Raw genomic sequence first — 20,394 nt, 5'->3', positions numbered from 1 at the left:
GATTATCAGACTTCTGTTCACTTTTTTGATCTTTCTCAAATATCCCCACACTTTTTACTTGTTACATCAGTGTTTCTTTACTTGTGGTTCATGAACCACCTGTGTTAACTGGGATGATTTTTTAGCACATCTCCCACCTCAGACTAACTGAATCTTAGGAAGGGAAGAGTATATGTGACGAAATTCTACATTATTAACAAGTTTTTGGGTGGTCCTTATATAGCCACTAAAATTCAAGAACCATTGTTCTATATAGGTGACCCAGTATACCCTTCCATAATCCTGGCAGATTATGTTTACTCTAAAAACTTAGGTGACGAACGTGACAAAACCAAATATCATAGCACAAATAAAGTGACTCTTACTACCAAATAGTCAGATCCTTAAAGAACATTGTCACTGAATCACTGAAGAGTGCATATAATCGTATTATCAACCTAAGCTAGTTTTAGTGACCCAATATATCGTACTCAAGACTCAGAATTTTGGGGCAGGCTGAAAGGTCCACCTTCTAAATAATAGTGGATAAGCATTGGTGCATCACTCTAAAAATTAAACTCTCACAAGAAAATTTTTAAAAAGTCTTAGGAATTTTTAAATTCAGAATATTATCATCAACAATGCTGGATATATTTTTATAATATATGAACATATGTTTTTCATATGTCTCTAAAAACAGCAACCCCTTTTGTTTTTCCCACCATCAGCTTAAGAGTGCATAGATTATAAATGTAACGGGGCACATGGGTGGCTCACTCGGTTAGGCATCGGCCTTCAGCTCAGGTCATGATCCTGGGGTCCTGGGATAGAGGTCCTCCCCCTTGGTCCCCCTCAGGCCCCCTGCTCAGAGGGGAATGGCTCTCCCTCTGCCATTCCCCCTGCTTGTGCTCACACACACTCTCTCTCTGTCAAATGGATGAACAAAATCTAATAAAAAATGAAAAAAAAAAGTCATATTTTTCTTTTTGGGGCACTCAACTCTCACACATGCTTACTTTTCATAATTATCAGTAATCTTTAAGGACTAAGCCTATGCCTCTATGGCAGGCACAGAATGAAAACTTTCTGGGGTGAAAAGACACTTTCTGCCTGCTGGGGAACCAAAGCCAGGAGACTGGTTTCACTGTGATTTTGAGCATTTGGTACAATTCTGCCCTGATTACAGTAAGTGACTTTGAGGAAATCCCTGGTTTTCTCTCTTCTCATTTGTAATGTAGGAATGTCAGACTTGGTGGCATCCAAGGTCCTATGCCTGAAAATCCTTGAAAGAGGAAATTCCACAGACTCAAGTGCTCCATTTTCTGTAATTCTGGCAGCTTTCAATTTTTTTACTTATGTGGAGAATTTGTTATACTCACAAGTGTCTTTAGAACTAAGCTAAGAGTGGTTTATGGATGCTTTTTTAAATTATCTTATTAAGAGGCCATTTCCACATTTGAATGCCGTTTTCCATATTTTACAACTTTATTTGGAACACAAATATTTCAGGAAGAATTTAGAGCTTTTAAAAGGCATCCTGCCATTTTTTGCACAAATGTTTATGTTTTGTGACATTGCATTAACTATTATTTCTCTCGATTACTGAGTCTTTTTGGAGAGTCCCTTAAATGCGCACACTAGAGGAATGTCTCATTTGCCTCATCCTGGTCCTGACCCTTAGAAAGATACTCAAAATGGATGGTTAGAAGGACAACAACAAAATCTTGACCAAATTTTGTCAAACAACAGACCAATTAATTAAGCAAAGTAGATATTACATATCTAAGTATATTGGACACCCAATAAGTGGATTGTCTCACTAATTTCGGAGAAAACCCACAGCTAAAAATGTGGGTGGGAGGGGATACAAGAGACACAACAAAGCATTTCAGACTGGGCACTTCCTTTTGCTGATCTTAACTCATAGAACTTGGAGTCTGTCCTTACACACAAGTTCAGTGCCATATTCCCCTTCTTGCAATGGATGGACAAGTGGTATATGCTGACTTAAACTTATCCAGGGGTTCTTGCCTTGCAAGTTCATCAGCCCCATCACTTCCTCAAGGTAAGTACCTTTAATTTTCCTTTTGGCATTTGTTTATCTTCCACAGTTAGAATTTCGTCTTGTATTTATGGTTTTAAATCACTGCTCTGAGGATGAGCAGCAGTCCTATATAAATGTTACGGTGGTGCAGCCTCGTTTGTCTGTAGGTAACAATAACTGTGAAGAAAAGCACACACCTTGTAGATTTCTTTTTTTTTAAATCAAGATATTAGTGTGGGGGCACCTGGGCGGCTCAGTGGGTTGACTGTCTGCCTTCAGCTCAGGTCATGATCTCATGGTCCTGGGATCAAACCCCACATCAGGCTCCCTGCTCAGTGGGGAGCCTGCTTCTCCCTCTCCTGCTCCCCCTGCTTGTGCGTGCTCTCCTTCTCTCTCTCTGTCAAATAAATAAATAAAATCTTTATTAAAAATATATGAATGTGAAAAGTGAACATCACTTCTATTACTGAGCCTTGGTTAAAAACCAGGAAGAAATATTTTACAAATATGAACAAAGTAATATTTTAGAGACACGTTGCTACCTTGTTGTAATGGCAACCTACCTTATTCCCAATCTCTCCACAAAATATTAAGATTAAGTTCCAGTGAATTTACTTCTGTAGTATTTTTTCACAATGCAAAGTGTAAGCTTAATGATTAACATCCTTCACTCTCCAAAGAGAAGGGGGAAAAAATTCTCGAAGAAAATCATATTCAAGATCAAAGACTTCAATATAATTACAATGCGATAGTTTCTAACTTTGAAACGATACTTGAAAAGTATCACAGTTTAGAAGGAGATAAGCCATGAAACATATCATTAACGAACAAACCTATTTGACACTTGTTGAAATCAGCACTTTTCCATGTCAGTGAAAAAAAAAAAAATGGGGAAGGGTAATATGAAGTAATAGGTGAGGGATGCCATGACCTGGACATGGGTGGAAAAAGACCAGAAACTAGGCAGAAAATACATATGAAATTACCATGACTTTCTGAAATCTAACCAAAGTAATATTGGGATTTTTATCTAACCTAGTATTTGTTTCATATTGTGCTAAACATGTAGACTATATCCTTTTAGGATGATTTGGTATAGGTTTGAAACTATTATATTATCAATGTTCCAAATTGGGAAAAAAGGTTTAGAGTTACCAAATAAGTTTCACTATACTCTTCATATGGGAGTTAAGGGGAATTGAAGTATTTTAATAACTACAGTTGGGGTTTAGTGTAGCCACAGTTATTTTTTTATGGCAAAGAGTAAGTCTTCTTATTCAGATCTAGCAAAAGTGGAGAGAAAGGAAGATGGTGTTGAAAGGGAATGTCAGAAAAACAGAAGAAAAATAAAGACAGAGAGATTTTCTTCAAAAGCTACTCTCTATGACCCCAAATCAATGGGTCCAGAAAATTTGTCTAGTCTGATCATATTTTTATCCTACAAAATACCATCCTGAAAGGGAACCTAAAAAAAGTAGAATAAAGTCAACAAAATGTGTCATTAAAAAACATTGACCTGATATTATAATTATTGTGAAACCACAACTGAGTTTCTTGGCTAAAAATTTCAGGCTGTGGTTATTGTAAAATAGTGAAAGCAACCAAAGGAGTCAGTAAAACCAGAGATGTGAACGTTGACCTATTTTGTTACAGTCAAGGGGTTTGGTCCTTAGAAAAGTAAGTAAGGTGTTGGCAAAATGTCTCTAAGGGTTATTCATTCATTCAAAAATAAGCACCTTCTATGTGCCAGGCATGCGAGGACAGCAGTGAACAAAATAGAGAAAAAAATCTTTTCCTTTATTATGTTTATATTATACTACTATAGACACATACAGATAAACAAAGAACTAAGTATATGTAAAAAGATCACGTGATATTAAGTGCAATTGAGAAAAGTAAAAAATAGAAATAGAATTTAGCTTTGGGGGAGAGTACAGTATCAAATGGCATATTTACAGAAGGTGATGGCAAAATGACATTTGAGTCAAGACCTGAAAGAATTGTGGGACAAATTTTTTTATTAGAAAATTTCTCTCATTATTTTTCCCTATGAAATCCAAATTTTTAAAGATGTCTAGAACCAGATACCTGGGTGGCTCAGTCAGTTAAGCATCTGCCTTTGGCCCAGGTCATGATTCTGGAGTCCTGGGATCATTGCATTCCCTGCTCAGCAAGGAGCCTGCCACTCCCCCTGCTTGTGCCCTCTCTCTGTCAAATAAGTAAATAAAATCTTTAAAAAAATAAAACAAAGATGTCGAGAACCAAAATACATTAATACATTTATGATTAATTTAGGCTCCCATTTCATTAATTAATACAGTCACAATTTCTGATGAACATGAGATATATAATACATTGTAAATGATATGATTACAGAGAAATACAAATATTTGATATTTTGTTAGATTATGCAGTGTTGTAGACATAAGTGTGTGCTATGTTCCATTCATTGAAATACTGAGAATAACATGCAGCTTCACAAAACACTCTTCCTTGAATGCCATACGTCTGACTCAACTTGGAGATAATTGTTTTAGACAACAATAAAGTAGAGGAATCCATGTCCAAGAATAGAATTGTTGTATATCACTGGAACCTAAAATTGTGCTTAACACAAAATAGAGCCTCAGTAGAGGTCTTTCTAAAATACCTTGACCAGACGAAGGCCATCCTTTTTAGCTAAAATTCTTTGACTGACTCCCTACAATAGGGTATGTGCTTCATTTTTACACAACACTTGGCAATTTTCAAAACTTTTTCACATCTATCCCATTTGATTATTACACCGATCATTTGTACATAAGACAAGCATAAATATTTCTGCTTTATCTATGAGCAAACTCTCAGCTGGGTCTGACTGAGAATCCACGTTGTGGGTCCCTGGTAGCTTGAACTTCCTAAAAATAACAGCCCATATTCTACAGATACCAAACGTTACAGTAGTAAAGGCTGATAAATATTCTTTCCTGCCCCCAGCTCCCAACCTGAATCTGTCTATGCGTGCTCCAAAACACCCTTGCTTTTGGTCCCGGATGAACTCAACTGGGTTAACTGAGTGTATTTTCTTGACTTCTCAGACGTCTGTCAAGGCTCATCTTGGCATCAGTTTGCTCTGAAACTTGGCTGTTCTGCGGTTATTCTTCTTACTTTGACTGTGATTGGGTTGAGTGTTTCAGGTAAGTGAGGCAAGATCATTTGCTTCAGAATACTTATATTATTTCTATCACAAATATTAGAGTATCAACATCATTTGGCTACCTCAAACTTAGTGAAAGACCAATAAAATGAAAACAATTACAAAACAATGCTTTTCACAATGCTCGGCCCAAATCTACTCTGCAAACTTCAGCCTTTCACATTTCTCTTCCTACTTGTTCTGATCATCCTCATGGGGTATTTCCGATGTGCCCCCCGAACCTAAAAATGATCACAATTATCATCAAAACATGACAGTGACAAAGAAAATTTAAAATTTCCCTTATTTACAGCTTTTGAAGCGCCTACTAAATTCCAGATTGCACTAGGCAATCTTTCCCATGGGGCAGGCATTAGATGAGAAACTTGGTCAGGAGTATAAACAACTTAAGAGTAGATAACAGGTAAGGCAGTGTCTGTGTGAGTTCACTGTTCCATATGTTTTCTTGTTTGTTTGTTTGTGTATGTATGCTGTGTTCCAACTAGACGCTTTGCTACATTACTATTGCTTTATCTTCTGTCCACATTCAGCCTTGTTGAGATAATACAGTCTTCTCAAGCGATCAATATAACATGTCTATTTCACCACATTCAGCATTTAATCTTCTTAATGCTTTCTCCTTACTTACTAGTGATATTTTTAAGACGAAACTCGTCAGTAGAAGAAAACCGAGTGGATGTTCAAGAGAACAGGAATGAAACAACAGGTAATTTGGTAGCTTGAACTTCCTAAAAATAGCAGCCCATATTTGACAGATACCAAACCTTACAGTAGTAAAGGCTCTTAACAATCCGTACGTGAAGGTGGCATTTTCTTTCTGATTTTATGTTTAACAAAACTGAGGGATGGAAAGGGTAAGCAACTGACTTAGGGTCATACATCTAGTAAGAGGTGACAAAGGAAATCACACCTGTGACCAGACATCAGAGTCTATGATCTTAATCACCAGCTCACGCTGCCTCATGAGAAGGTGTTGCTAGAATATTCAATAATTAATAGCCAAACATCATGTTAAAAAGTAAACTATACACTCATGCAAAGTATTCGATGATCTTAATGAGCATGTCAAAGAGTTAACTTTTGTCCAAAGCTAATTAGTAGAACTCAAACATAAAATGAATTTTTAAATATTTATTGTGTTCATTAATATTAATGTTCATTAATCTTAAGACATCAATCTTGCTCCACTAGGTAGTGAGTTAACAAAGACACTATTGTTGAATGACCGTAGCGGAATGTGATCACGGATTGAGCACATTCTTATAGAGCAGAAATGTTAGGAAACCTGGAAATTCCTTCTGGAAAATGTTATCCAATAGATTGCCTTAAGTTAGCAAATAGATAATTTGGCAATTAGAAATTTTCCATAGAATTTGTTGTTAATTTAGTGAAACCAATTATTATCTGCCTTGTAGTTTACATGTTGTTTAAAATAAACATTTTTTAGATACCTATATTTTGGACATATAGTGGAGTCAGTGCTAGTGATGAGTTTAAGGAAACTCAGGAATAGTTTTGACTCTACCACCATCTGAGTGTGTGAACTTAAATTATTCTGTCAGTGCCTTAAAAAGTAAGATGTGGCTGTTTAAATGATGGAGATGGTCTTTCCCTATTCTAATATTCTACGGTTCCATTTATGCTCAGTAAAACTGGTCATGAATTTTCAATTCTTGATACCAGAAACAGTAAGTCTCAAAAACCTCAAAATTATAATAAATTCATTTGTTGTTCTTACAGTGATAATCAGAGACTTCTATGCATTTTTAATGACCTGTGCATATATGATTAGTTATGGTGGGTGGAGACAGGATAGAAATATAACACTTATTTATTTCTTCTTTCTGTTTACTTCAGAGAAACTAAATCTGTTAAAGTGCCCAGAAGGTTGGCATCTACTCCCAGAAAAATGCTTGTTTCTTTCTCCTATTCCTAACACTTGGAAAGACAGTCTGACTGATTGTTCCACAAAAGAATCCAGTTTGCTGCTTATTCAAGATCAGGAAGAATTGGTAAATAATTAAATAAGATACCTTAATAAAACTTAGCACTTTTTTCTAACCATACCAGGATCTTTGGGCTTTAGCTCAAAGGTTCCATGCAGATAGAAGTAACAACTTTAACTTCAATAAGCTCACAGTCTGACAGACTACACACAGGTGTAAGCAAATTATTGAATATAAATTGATGCATACAGCAATATGAATATAAATATAAAGACAATAATGTCACAAAAAAGCAATAATAATTAACTCTGATGGGGAGTTAGGAAAGGCATCATAGGCTACATGAGACTTGAACTCTGTTTTAGAGAGTGAGTAGAAAAATGCAAGTCATGAATAGATAATGCAGATTCAATATTCAGTCATTTCTTTCATTTCATTGATAGAAACTCATACGAAAGCAGATAAATGAAAAGGGGATGCTCTTTTGGATTGGACTAAATTTAACGTTATCAGAGAAGAAATGGAAGTGGATAAATGGTTCATTTTCCAATTCAAATGTGTGAGTATTAGATCAACTAATTTGAATGTTCACTCTATATCGGGTTTATATTACAAGATAGTAACACTGTTCTGGAAGATTGAGTCTTGTGGTTTTAATTTAGTTTAGAAATTTTCAAGAGATTCAGAATAGACTAAGATGAATGATGTTGAAGTTGGTTGGTTGAATATTCCATATGTGAAAAGACATCAGCCCATTATAGCAATATATATTTTTATCTGCAAGGGGGTTTTAGAGGAGACAAGGAATAGACTAACTTTTGGGAGGGGCACATGAAATTAAACAATCTCTAGCTGGAGGCTTTTAGCATGCAAACATTTTTAAGTAGTGTTTTTCAAATTGTGGGACAATATACCTTGGTGGGTCACAATCAGCACAATCAGCACTGGAACAGTGAATATAAGAAAAAAAAAAGTAAATATCAGAGTGCAGAACCCAGACAAGCCAAATCCTTATTGATTAACATATATTTCATATGTTATATGTATTCTATACTGTATTCTTACAATCAGCTAGAGAAAAGAAAATGTTATTAAGAAATCACAAAAACAGAAAACACACAGCACTGTACTGCATTTCTCTAAAAAAAAAAAAATGCACAGAAGTGAACCTGTGTAGTTCAAACCCATGTTGTTTAAGCGTCAGCTCTATATTTTAACCAGTGGTGTAAAGGAGACAGTTATTTGAAGGAATGGGATTAATATGGCATAGGCCACAAAGGATCTAATTGCTGTTTTCTGTTGGGTGTCACCTTATAGTTTCTTGTGTAAGACAGTCAAGATAACTAGCAGTATAATAGGAGCTTTGATGTTACACAGGTAAATTACATATTTTAACAAAATTCATGGTTAATTGTACAACAACAGAAGAGTATTTTTTTTCCTCAGAAGCAAAAGTATGTAGGAATTCAATAATGTTTCTGTAAAGAACTTTTCGGTAGATTTCTCAGAAGAGATGATATTATGTTGCATTTTTTGAGTCTGTAAATGACTCAATCAAATCCATATAAATTATAGTTAATTTTTTTTTCATTCAAAAAGCATGAGGAACATGAGGTAAAAACATGAAATTTAAAACACAGGAGCACGTTCAAGTTTATCTAAACTATAGTGATAATTTATATGGAAAAGTATTAAACATTGAAAAAAAGCTGGCTTAATCAGCAAATATTCATATTGTTTGACCCATATTCTAAACTGTTTTTTTAAATGTGATTCTTTAAAAGATTTTTTAAAAATAAGTGTTCTTGGAGGCACAGTTGGTTAAGTGTCTGGCTCCTCGTTTCAGCTCAGATCATGATCTCAGGGTTCCGGGGACAGAGCCTTGTGTAGGGCTCTGTACTCAGCACGGAGTCTGGAATTCTCTCTCCCTCTGCCTCTCCCACTGTGTGCTCTCTCTCTCAGTCTCTCTAAAATAAGTAAATGAATAAATGAATGAAAGAATAAAGTAAGTGTTCTGGAGTAGAATAAACTCATGAAAAGGCAAGCATCCCTATTCTGTTAAATAAAATCTATCCTCACACCACATGTACACCACAAACCACACAGCAAAACACACCAAAAACAACACCCGCATACACCACACACAAGACACACTCACTACACATACACATACATATACACCACGTGTACTCCTTGTATATACCACACACACAGCACAGACACACACATAAAAGTCTATCCTCATTTTTTATACACTTTCTGGGTATGTATTCCATACTTTATTTACATATAAATAAAAACCTGATATTAACTTATTTTTATTTTTCATGCATAGTAATGGTTAATTTTGGTTGATTCAATTTAGCAGTGTGTGTGTGTATTTATTTTACTAAGATTCATAATTAAATTGGAAAACACNATCCTCATTTTTTATACACTTTCTGGGTATGTATTCCATACTTTATTTACATATAAATAAAAACCTGATATTGACTTATTTTTATTTTTTCATGCATAGTAATGGTTAATTTTGGTTGATTCAATTTAGCAGTATGTGTGTATTTATTTTACTAAGATTCATAATTAAATTGGAAAACACTAAGGTGTCTGTGAGCAGAAATATAGGGAAAGTGGATGGATTAAATTCAGCTGAACATTCCATTTTACTCTGGGATTGGGGCGCCTGGGTGGCACAGCGGTTGGGCGTCTGCCTTCGGCTCAGGGCGTGATCCTGGCGTTATGCNTAAATAAAAACCTGATATTAACTTATTTTTATTTTTCATGCATAGTAATGGTTAATTTTGGTTGATTCAATTTAGCAGTGTGTGTGTGTATTTATTTTACTAAGATTCATAATTAAATTGGAAAACACTAAGGTGTCTGTGAGCAGAAATATAGGGAAAGTGGATGGATTAAATTCAGCTGAACATTCCATTTTACTCTGGGATTGGGGCGCCTGGGTGGCACAGCGGTTGGGCGTCTGCCTTCGGCTCAGGGCGTGATCCCGGCATTATGGGATCAAGCCCCACATCAGGCTCCTCTGCTGTGATCCTGCTTCTTCCTCTCCCACTCCCCCTGCTTGTGTTCCCTCTCTCACTGGCTGTCTCTATCTCTGTCAAATAAATAAATAAAATCTTTTAAAAAAATGATGCTTTGATTAAGATGGCAGTGATCAGATAAACCTAGAAGGTATCGGGTTATAGAGAAAGGGTATCAGATTCTGCTTTCATTTTAACTGTCAGCCTGGCTTGCTGGTAAGGACAAAAATAGAGGGTGGTGATAATTTTTCTTGCAGGACTGTTTGGGGATTAAATGAGATAAGGTTAGAGAACCAGGCTGGGAAAGCCTGGGAAGCCATTGAGGGCCTTTTGGAAAGACAGTCATCGACCTGGACATCTGAGCATTGAAAAAGCTATCTTGAAAGCTGAAGAAGGGATCAAAAGAGTAGAAGAGGTAAAACATGGCGGACTTCGGCAACAGCGCAGTTGAGAGAAGTTCATAATTTGATGAGAGTGTTAGACACTAGGGAGGAATCCGACTGGGGGCTCAGCCAAGGGGCTGCATGAAGAAATGCAATGAAGTAACAAAGAAAAGCTGTGACAGAACCCTGTCCACTGCCACCATTCCACTTGGTTTGAAACACATAAGTGAGTCTTGAACTCACCCCATCCCGGCACCTGACCTTAATACTGCCTCTTCCGTTGTTGATTCTACTCCCACCCTCGCCTACAGGGAGCCACACGCCTCACGCTTGTTGAAACTAATGGCACGTTGAAGAAGATACCCACCAACTTCTGTTTGGAATGGGGAAAAAAGGAAACTTCGGACCACATACCACACAAACGAAGCCTCTTTTCCTAGCTGTGTCCAAAGTCTGTAGACCCTATGTGCCCATCACTCAGCGTGTACTTAATATGTTTACCGAGCACATGCTTCGTTTAAGCATTGTCACACTGTCACATGTGCCATCTCAATGTCTCCCCCAAATATTAGTGGTTATGTCCTGTATATTTAAGAAAACTGAAGCTTGGTAAAGAAACTTTTCACATGACATGTTAATGATAGAATAGGAATACGATGAGAATTCCAGTCCAAAGCTTCTCTTCTTTGTATATGTTATAATGAAGATTGTTAGAGGATGCTTTTCCAGTGAAGATGAACTTGCAGTTCCAGAGATTTATATAGCTTTAAATTAAAAGTTTATTCCAGAGTGCCTAGGTGGCTCAGCTTTCAGAGTCATGGGATTGAGCCCCGTGCCTAGCCCAGAGTCAAGTCCCACGTCAGGCTCCACATTCAGCATGGAGTTTCTTGGGAGTCTCTCCCTCTCCCTCTGCTCCTCCCTGCACTTATGCTCTAAATAAATAAATAAATAAAATATTTTTTTAAAAAGTTTATACCACTATATTTGTGACTGTGTACTTACTTTATACTTAATAATTGAGCATCCCATTGTTTCCTGAAAGTTGCAGGAGACACTAGCTAGATGAAGAGAATTAATTGTGTGAGAAAACCCCAAACACTAAGAGAGGCTTTTCTTTTTCTCCACAGATTACAAATTACTGGCTATACTAAAGAAAGGAGCTGTGTTTCCATCTCACAGACAGGAATTATTTCTGAGGACTGTGACACAGAAAATCGATGGATCTGCCAAAAAGAACTAAAACCTGTAAGAAATAAAGTATGTTCTGACTCTTGACTATACATCCCCTCTCAATTTCTTTATTTTCCAGTACAGGTCTCTGCAATTTTAACTATATATCCAGTTAAACTGGCCTAATGTATATTTAATAGCACAAAGTAAACCAATACTGAGAATTGTAAAACTGTGGTGAATCTTACAGAAGTTCATGTCTAATCTACTCATTAAATGAACGAGGAAACAAATATATAGGGAAAACATGTATCATTTTAAGATACAGTGATGTTCTATGGAAAGAGGACCAGAGCAGCTGAGAGGAATGGTTTTCAGTCCTGGCAGATACGTGTGGCCTTCATTCATCCCCACTATGCCTTAGCTCAGCTCCAGAGTAGTTTTAGGAAAAGATTTCTAAAGTCCTGTGAATATTTCATAGTCTATGATTTTTCATATTATTACACAACTGGATTGTGGCAGAAAATAGACTTAAGCCCATTCTCCTGACTCTGATATCAGAATCTCATAACCAAAGCATCTTGGGAAGGGATCTAAACTCTTCCTGCCATTCCAGTGTTCTTCCTATTTTTTCTCATTACTTCTCTATCTTCCTTCTGTGTCTCCCTTCTATGGCTCACATAAAAGCTGTAGGAAATATGTAATTAAATTTTCCATTATTTAATGGAAAATAGTGTTTTTTCAACAAAAGAGAAATGTTTATTCAGATAAATATCATGAGTTCACTTTTTTATTTTTTATGTATTTATTTTTTTTAAAGATTTTATTTATTTACTTGACAGAGAGAGAGAGAGACAGCCAGTGAGAGAGGGAACACAAGCAGGGGGAGTGGGAGAGGAAGAAGCAGGGTCCCAGCAGAGGAGCCTGATGCGGGGCTCGATCCCAGAATGCCGGGATCACACCCTGAGCCGAAGGCAGACGCTTAATGACTGAGCCACCCAGGTGCCCCATGAGTTCACTTTTTTAAAACATGCCACATCTTCTTTGGAGATCAAATAGGTAATAATACTGGAGGCTTAAAAATCAATTTCTGAAAAACAGGTATCTATTTACTCTGATCATTCAATGCCAATTTGAATTATATAAATTCGTGTACATACTATAATGACTAAAATAACATTTCAATTTCTGTTCTCCATGATGATTTATAATACTCGTTAATATACAATTTTAAATATACCAAAAACACAAAGTATAATTCATTTCATGTCAGTTAGGAAATAAATTACTTAGGGAGACATTCTAGACAAAAGCATCATTATGAACAGTATACGATAACAGTGAGATTTTGAAGTGTGTGACACTTCTGAGGAAGAGACCTGTAAAGAACAGAAATCTAAAAAGAAGTGATTCCATAATTCACAATGTACATTTCCACCCCTTGAAATGATGATCAACACAACCTTCTAAAGCGAATCAGGATACAGCTCTCTTAAACCATCCGGTTAAACCAGAATTCATTCCAAACATGGACCTATTCCTTCTCCTATACTTGTTAGATCCCAAATGAAGTGCCCCTTAATTGCCAACTCTTAACCACAATAAAGAGACATATAGATGAAAATACACTAACAGTAGGAGACCTCAGCACTCCACTATCAGCAATAGACAGATCACCTAAGCAAGAAATCTGCAAAGAAACAAGAGCTTTGAATGCCATACTCGAAGAGTTGGACCTCAAGGATATATATAGAACACTACACCCCAGAACTAAAGAATACTCATTCTATTCTAATGCCCGTGGAACATTCTCAAGAATAGAACATGTTCTGGGACACAAAACAGGTCTCAACCGATACCAAAAGACTGAAATTATTCCCTGCATATTCTCAGACCACAATGCTCTGAAATTGGAACTCAACCACGAGGAAAAATTTGGAAGAAACTCAAACAATTGGAGACTAAGAACCATCCTGCTCAGGAATGACTCAATAAACCAGGAAATCAAAAAATCAAATTAAACAATTTATGGAGACCAACGAGAATGAAAACACAACGGTCCAAAACCTATGGGATACTGCAAAGGCAGTCCTCAGGGGGAAATACATAGCCATCCAAGCCTCACTCAAAAGAATAGAAAAATCTAAAATGCAGTTTTTATATTCTCACCTCAAGAAGTTAGAACAGCAACAGAGGGACAGGCCTAATCCACGCACGAGGAAGCAGTTGACCAAAATTAGAGCAGAAGTCAATGAATTAGAAACCAGAAGTACAGTAGAGCAGATCAACAGGACTAGAAGCTGGTTCATTGAGAGAATCAATAAAATTGATAGACCACTGGCAAGACTCATCCAAAGAATAGAGAAAGGACCCAAATTAATAAAATTATGAATAAAAAAGAAGAGGTCACAACCAACACAAATGAAATTGGAAGGATTATTAGAAACTTTTATCAACAGCTATATGCCAATAAATTAAGCAATCTGGAAGAGATGGAGGCCTTCCTGGAAACCTATAAACTACCAAGACTGAAACAGGAAGAAATAGATTTCTTAAACAGGCCAATTAATTATGAAGAGATTGAGTCAGTGATAAACAACCTTCCAAATAACAAAACTCCAGGCCCGGACGGTTTTCCTGGGGAATTCTACCAAACATTCAAAGAAGAAATAATACCTATTCTCCTAAAGCTATTTCAAAAAATAGAAACAGAAGGAAAGCTACCAAACTCATTCTATGAGGCTAATATTACCTTGATCCCCAAACCAGGCAAAGACCCCATCAAAAAGGACAAATACAGACCGATTTCTCTAATGAATATGGACGCCAAAATCCTCAACAAGATCCTTGCTAATAGAATCCAACAGTACATTAAAAGGATTATCCATCATGACCAAGTGGGATTCATTGCTGGGATGCAAGCAGGGTTCAACATTCACAAATCAATCAATGTGATACATCATATCAACAAGAAAAGACTCAGGAACCATATGATCCTCTCAATTGATGCAGAAAAAGCATTTGACAAAATACAGCATCCTTTCCTGATTAAAACCCTTCAGAGTGTAGGAATAGAGGGTACATTTCTCAATCTCATAAAAGCCATCTATGAAAAGCCTACAGCAAATATCATTCTCAATGGGGAAAAGCTGGAAGTGTTTCCCTTAAGATCAGGAACACCACAATGATTCCCACTCTTGCCACTATTATTCAACATAGTACTAGAAGTCCTTGCAACAGCAATCAGAAGACAAAAAGGGATCAAAGGTATCCAAATCGGCAAAGAAGAAGTCAAACTGTCTCTCTTTGCAGATGACATGATACTCTATATGGAAAACCCAAAGGAATCCACTCCCAAACTATTAGAAGTTATAGAACAATTCAGTAAGGTGGCAGGATACAAAATCAATGCCCAGAAATCAGTTGCATTTCTATACACGAATAACGAGACTGAAGAAAGAGAAATTAGGGAATCCATCCCATTTACAATAGCACCAAAAACCATACGTTACCTTAGAATTAACTTAACCAGAGACATAAAGGAACTATATTCTAGAAACTACAAATCACTCTTTAAAGACATTGAGGAAGACACAAGAAGTTGGAAAAATATTCCATGCTCATGGATTGGAAGAATTAACATAGTTAAAATGTCCATGCTACCCAGAGCAATCTACACTTTCAATGCTATCCCGATCAAAATACCGAGGACATTTTTCAAAGAACTGGAACAAATAGTCCTTAAATTTGTATGGAACCAGAAAAGGCCCCGAATCTCCAAGGAACTGTTGAAAAGGAAAAACAAAGCTGGGGGCATCACAATGCCGGATTTCGAGCTGTACTACAAAGCTGTGATCACAAAGACAGCATGGTACTGGCACAAAAACAGACACATCGACCAATGGAACAGAATAGAGAACCCAGAAATGGACCCTCGGCTCTTTGGGCAACTAATCTTTGATAAAGCAGGAAAAAACATCCGGTGGAAAAAAGACAGTCTCTTCAATAAATAGTGCTGGGAAAATTGGACAGCTACATGCAAAAGAATGAAACTTGACCACTCTCTCACACCATACACAAAAATAAACTCCAAATGGATGAAAGACCTCAATGTGAGACAGGAATCCATCAAAATTCTAGAGGAGAACATAGGCAACAACTTCTATGACATCGGCCAGAGCAACCTTTTTCACGACACATCTCCAAAGGCAAGAGAAATAAAAGATAAAATGAACTTATGGGACTTTATCAGGATAAAGAGCTTCTGCACAGCCAAGGAAACAGTCAAAAAAACTAAGAGACAGCCCACAGAATGGGAGAATATATTTGCAAAGGACACCACAGATAAAGGACTGGTATCCAAGATCTACAAAGAACTTCTCAAACTCAATACACGAGAAACAAATAAACAAATCATAAAATGGGCAGAAGATATGAACAGACACTTTTCCAATGAAGACATACAAATGGCTAACAGACACATGAAAAAATGTTCAAAATCATTAGCCATCAGGGAAATTCAAATCAAAACCACACTGAGATACCACCTTACGCCAGTTAGAATGGCAAAGATAGACAAGGCAAGAAACAACAATTGTTGGAGAGGATGTGGAGAAAGGGGATCCCTCCTACATTGTTGGTGGGAATGCAAGTTGGTACAGCCACTCTGGAAAACAGTGTGGAGGTCCCTTAAAAAGTTAAAAATTGAACTACCCTATGACCCAGCCATTGCACTACTGGGTGTTTACCCCAAAGATACAGACGTAGTAAAGAGAAGGGCCATATGCACCCCAATGTTCATAGCTGCATTGTCCACAATAGCCAAATCATGGAAGGAGCCGAGATGCCCTTCAACAGATGACTGGATTAAGAAGCTGTGGTCCATATATACAATGGAATATTACTCAGCTATCAGAAAGAACGAATTCTCAACATTTGCTGCAACATGGACGGCACTGGAGGAGATAATGCTAAGTGAAATAAGTCAAGCAGAGAAAGACAATTATCATATGATTTCTCTCATCTATGGAACATAAGAACTAGGAAGATCGTAGGGGAAGAAAGGGATAAAGAAAGGGGGGGGTAATCAGAAGGGGGAATGAAGCATGAGAGACTATGGACTCTGAGAAACAAACTGAGGGCTTCAGAGGGCAGAGGGGTGGGGGAATGGGATAGGCTGGTGATGGGTAGTAAGGAGGGCACGTATTGCATGGTGCACTGGGTATTTTACACAACTAATGAATCATGGAACTTTACATCAGAAACCAGGATGTACTGTATGGTGACTGACATAATGTAATAAAAAAAATTATTAGATCTAAGGAATAGTTTTGGTTACAGTATTTGAGTCAATGTTTATTGACATAAACTAACTGCAACTCTAAAACACGTCAAAAGAAATACTTGCTATGTCATTCAAGTACTGCCATCTACATTTCCTCTAAGCGGCCCATACGCTCTATGTGCAGGCTCCCTACCAATCTCTGAACACCTCCTGACACTGTACAATTTCATAGTTTAATACATGTTGTCCCGTGAGGGTGAGGTCCTCTTTTCACCCATCTTTATGCTTTGACTAGAAAAGCCTGAGTAGTTGTGGATGGCTTAAATCAAATGTTAATTCCTTTCTGAATGTTTCCTCAAGCTTCTCTGTCTCTCACAACTTGTAATTTATTTCTCTTTACTTTTCCGTAATATAATTACATTTCTTCTTTGCTATATTAAAATAAGTTGCTTTTATGTTTTTGAGGCTGCTTCCATTGCTCTCCTGGCTAGCGTAGCACAAGTAGCAAGACAGAGCAATGAAAGGAAGAAAAGGAAGTCCCTGACTCATTTGAATACAGTGAGCTAAGCTGAGTAATGGTGCAGTACTAACTATTCCTGCTGCAGTAGATGGACCTTGAGGCTGGACCAGTGAGATTCCTTCTGCTTATTTTCTATACCTTGTGCTTGGATTTGAAATCCATTTGTTTCTGTTTTACCTTCCTGTCCGCTTATTCCACAGCACGCTGATAGGTGCTGTGCATGGTAGAAAGTAGTTCTCGTGGTATCATATAAGACTGAGGAATCACAGGACTGTACCTCTGAAACGAATAATACATTATATGTTAATTAACTGAATTGACATTTAAAAATGTAGTTCTCGTGGAAAAACCCTTATGGTGGAAAAAAACTAAAAATAAGATACTCTTGATGCATTAGCCTCACTTTTTAAGCAGTCATTGTTTCCAATGCACAAATGTGGAGGTGGCCAGGCAGGAAATTGTTTTCCTTTGTAAGTATAGAACAAAGGAAAAAACACCTGAAACTAATGTTGTGTGTCAACTATACTCAAATTTAAAAAAAAATTTTAAAAGAGAATTTTGTCGCGGAGAAATGACACAAACAATAAATAGATCTCTATCGGAAGAGGTTTATCCATTTTTTTCCCCATTGCAACACCTTATTTCTTTCATAACACATGGAACGGGGTAATTATTTTGTTTATCTGTTTATTGTTTTGTTATTGTTATTATTTTGTTAGGCCAACTTTTGATCTCATCTCAGGTCATAATTCCCAGGGTTCTGGGATCGAGCTCCACCTGGGGCTTTGCGCTCAACAAGAAGTTGGCTTGAGGATTCTCTCTCCCTCTCCCCCTGCCCCATTCATGCATACTCTAACTCTTTCTCTCAAAATAAATCTTTCTCGAAATCTTAACAAATTATGTGTTTTAATCCATGAAAGGAAGGACCTATGTAGTATTATTAACCAATGTGTGGTTCTGGCACATAGTTGGTTCTCCATAAGTATTTCCTGCACAAATAAATTATTGTACAATCAAATCTGTTGATTGAATGAGCTTGCTGAGATGGTTCTTGCTTGGGGTCCCTAATGCAGTTGGAGTGAGATGGTGATTGGGACTGGTGTTACCTCAAAGCAAAGCTTTCCTCACCAACATTTGTGGCTATCGATCATGACTGTTGCCACGAACCTCAGCAGGGTGGCTCAGTTACAAGAATAGTTCTTCTAAAAAGACCATTTTTCAAATAATAATACAAGCAGCATAGAATGACTTGTCAACATTTAGGAAGTGACCCACTGATAGAGCTAGAGCCCAAATCTGATTTCCGAGGTATATGAAGTCAATTGCATATGTACCTCTCCATCTATCCCAACACAATCTAATGGGGCCCTTTCAAAACAAACATTTGAACACTGCATACTCAGAGTGTGTTTTGGATTTATCATTTGTGATTCACGGGAAATTTTCAATATTCAATAACTTTAGGAAATAGGTAACTGCTGCATGGCTTCAAATTCCCAGGCAAAGATGTGCAGTAAGCATAGTCTCTAAATGTAATTCGAATTCTGACTTCAGGTGCTCTCCAGATAGCTTGTTTTCTTCTCCAAGTTTTTATTCAGATACTTTTACTCATTAGTAATGATTTTCATGCTGAAAGCACAAAAGGCAGTATCCAATTATTACTACATTATTTCAACTTCTTCTTTGGTGCTAAAGCAAATATAGGGTGATTTAAATTAATAATTTATTTGTACATGAAGTGATTTTGCCCAACCAGCAATGGAGGGTGGGTCCAGGATGCGAGCTCCTCCATCACAATTATCTCTGCCTGCCTCTTCACTGATGTGTCCCAAGAACCAAGAAAGATGTCGGGCACATGACAGGTACTCAGCAAATACTGAATGAATGATGAATTAAAAAGGAAAATAAACATTGTGTGTCTGAGTTTATTTTGTAAGCAATTGTAAGTAGTTAATAAAATGATGTTTCAGGGGGCTCCTGGGTGTCTCAGTCCATTAAACATCTGCCTTCAGCTCAGGTCATGATCCCAGGATCCTGGGATGGAGTCCTGAGTTGGGCTCCCTACTCAGCAGGGAGCCTGCTTCTCCCTCTTCCTCCACCCCTCCCTTCACTCATGCACACGAGTGTGTGCACATGGGGGAGGGGGGATGCATGTGCTCGTGTTTTCTCTCTCTCTCTCGAACAAATAAATAAAATTTTTAAAAAAGATGATGTCTCAGGAACTGCTATATGAGATGAGGATGCCTTTGTTTGTGCTGTTTTTCTGAGTGAATGCCCTTCTTTCCTCTGCACCTGTTGGGAACTTTGAATATTTTTAAGACTCAAATTAAGTCTACCTTCTGTAAAGCAATTTGTGATTGTTTCAGCTGCAGGAGATGCTGTTTTCTGTGAAATATTATTGCACTTTTGGTCTTGGTCACATACTTGGTGTTAAATATATTATCAGTTCCTTTCTCTCTTAATTTTGTTATTATGCTAAGACAAACATAGTCTTTAAAGGCATTCATTGTATTTATTCAAAAATTTTCACACTACTTAGCATATAATTGAGCTGCTTCTGGCTTATCAATATTCTTTCCTGAATTAGCATCCATTGCAGTTATCAGACAGAGACAGACAAAAGCAGCCCAGAGGAAGAGTTGCTAAAACAAACCAAAATAATATCCGAAATTTCTAACCAATCAAATCAGAGCAAACAAATTAGCAGTAAATTAGTATTAAATTTTTCAGATTTAATTAATGGAATTATATAATGCTAAAATTTATTTAAAATAGAAACAATAAGTTCAAGTACAATTGTACTTGCTACCTGAGTCTGTTAAGTTTTCCAACAT

The 20,394-nt window shown here is 37.0% G+C and overlaps 1 protein-coding gene across 1 annotated transcript; it reads left to right on the top strand.

Annotated features, from left to right (window-relative positions):
* The first annotated feature begins 1,873 nt into the window (after positions 1–1,873).
* KLRB1 (killer cell lectin like receptor B1) lies at positions 1,874–11,886 on the top strand. Its single transcript, XM_034646192.1, has 6 exons — positions 1,874–2,044; positions 5,101–5,199; positions 5,851–5,925; positions 7,077–7,231; positions 7,609–7,724; positions 11,714–11,886. Exons 1-6 carry the CDS (start codon positions 1,960–1,962, stop codon positions 11,859–11,861), a joined length of 678 nt encoding a protein of 225 aa, XP_034502083.1. The 5' UTR covers positions 1,874–1,959; the 3' UTR covers positions 11,862–11,886.
* The last annotated feature ends 8,508 nt before the right edge of the window (positions 11,887–20,394 follow it).

Source organism: Ailuropoda melanoleuca, chromosome 16 (genome assembly GCF_002007445.2).
Source record: "Ailuropoda melanoleuca isolate Jingjing chromosome 16, ASM200744v2, whole genome shotgun sequence".
Lineage (NCBI taxonomy): Eukaryota > Metazoa > Chordata > Mammalia > Carnivora > Ursidae > Ailuropoda > Ailuropoda melanoleuca.
Note: the sequence above shows the minus strand (reverse complement) of the source record. Positions and strands in the feature narration are given on the sequence as shown.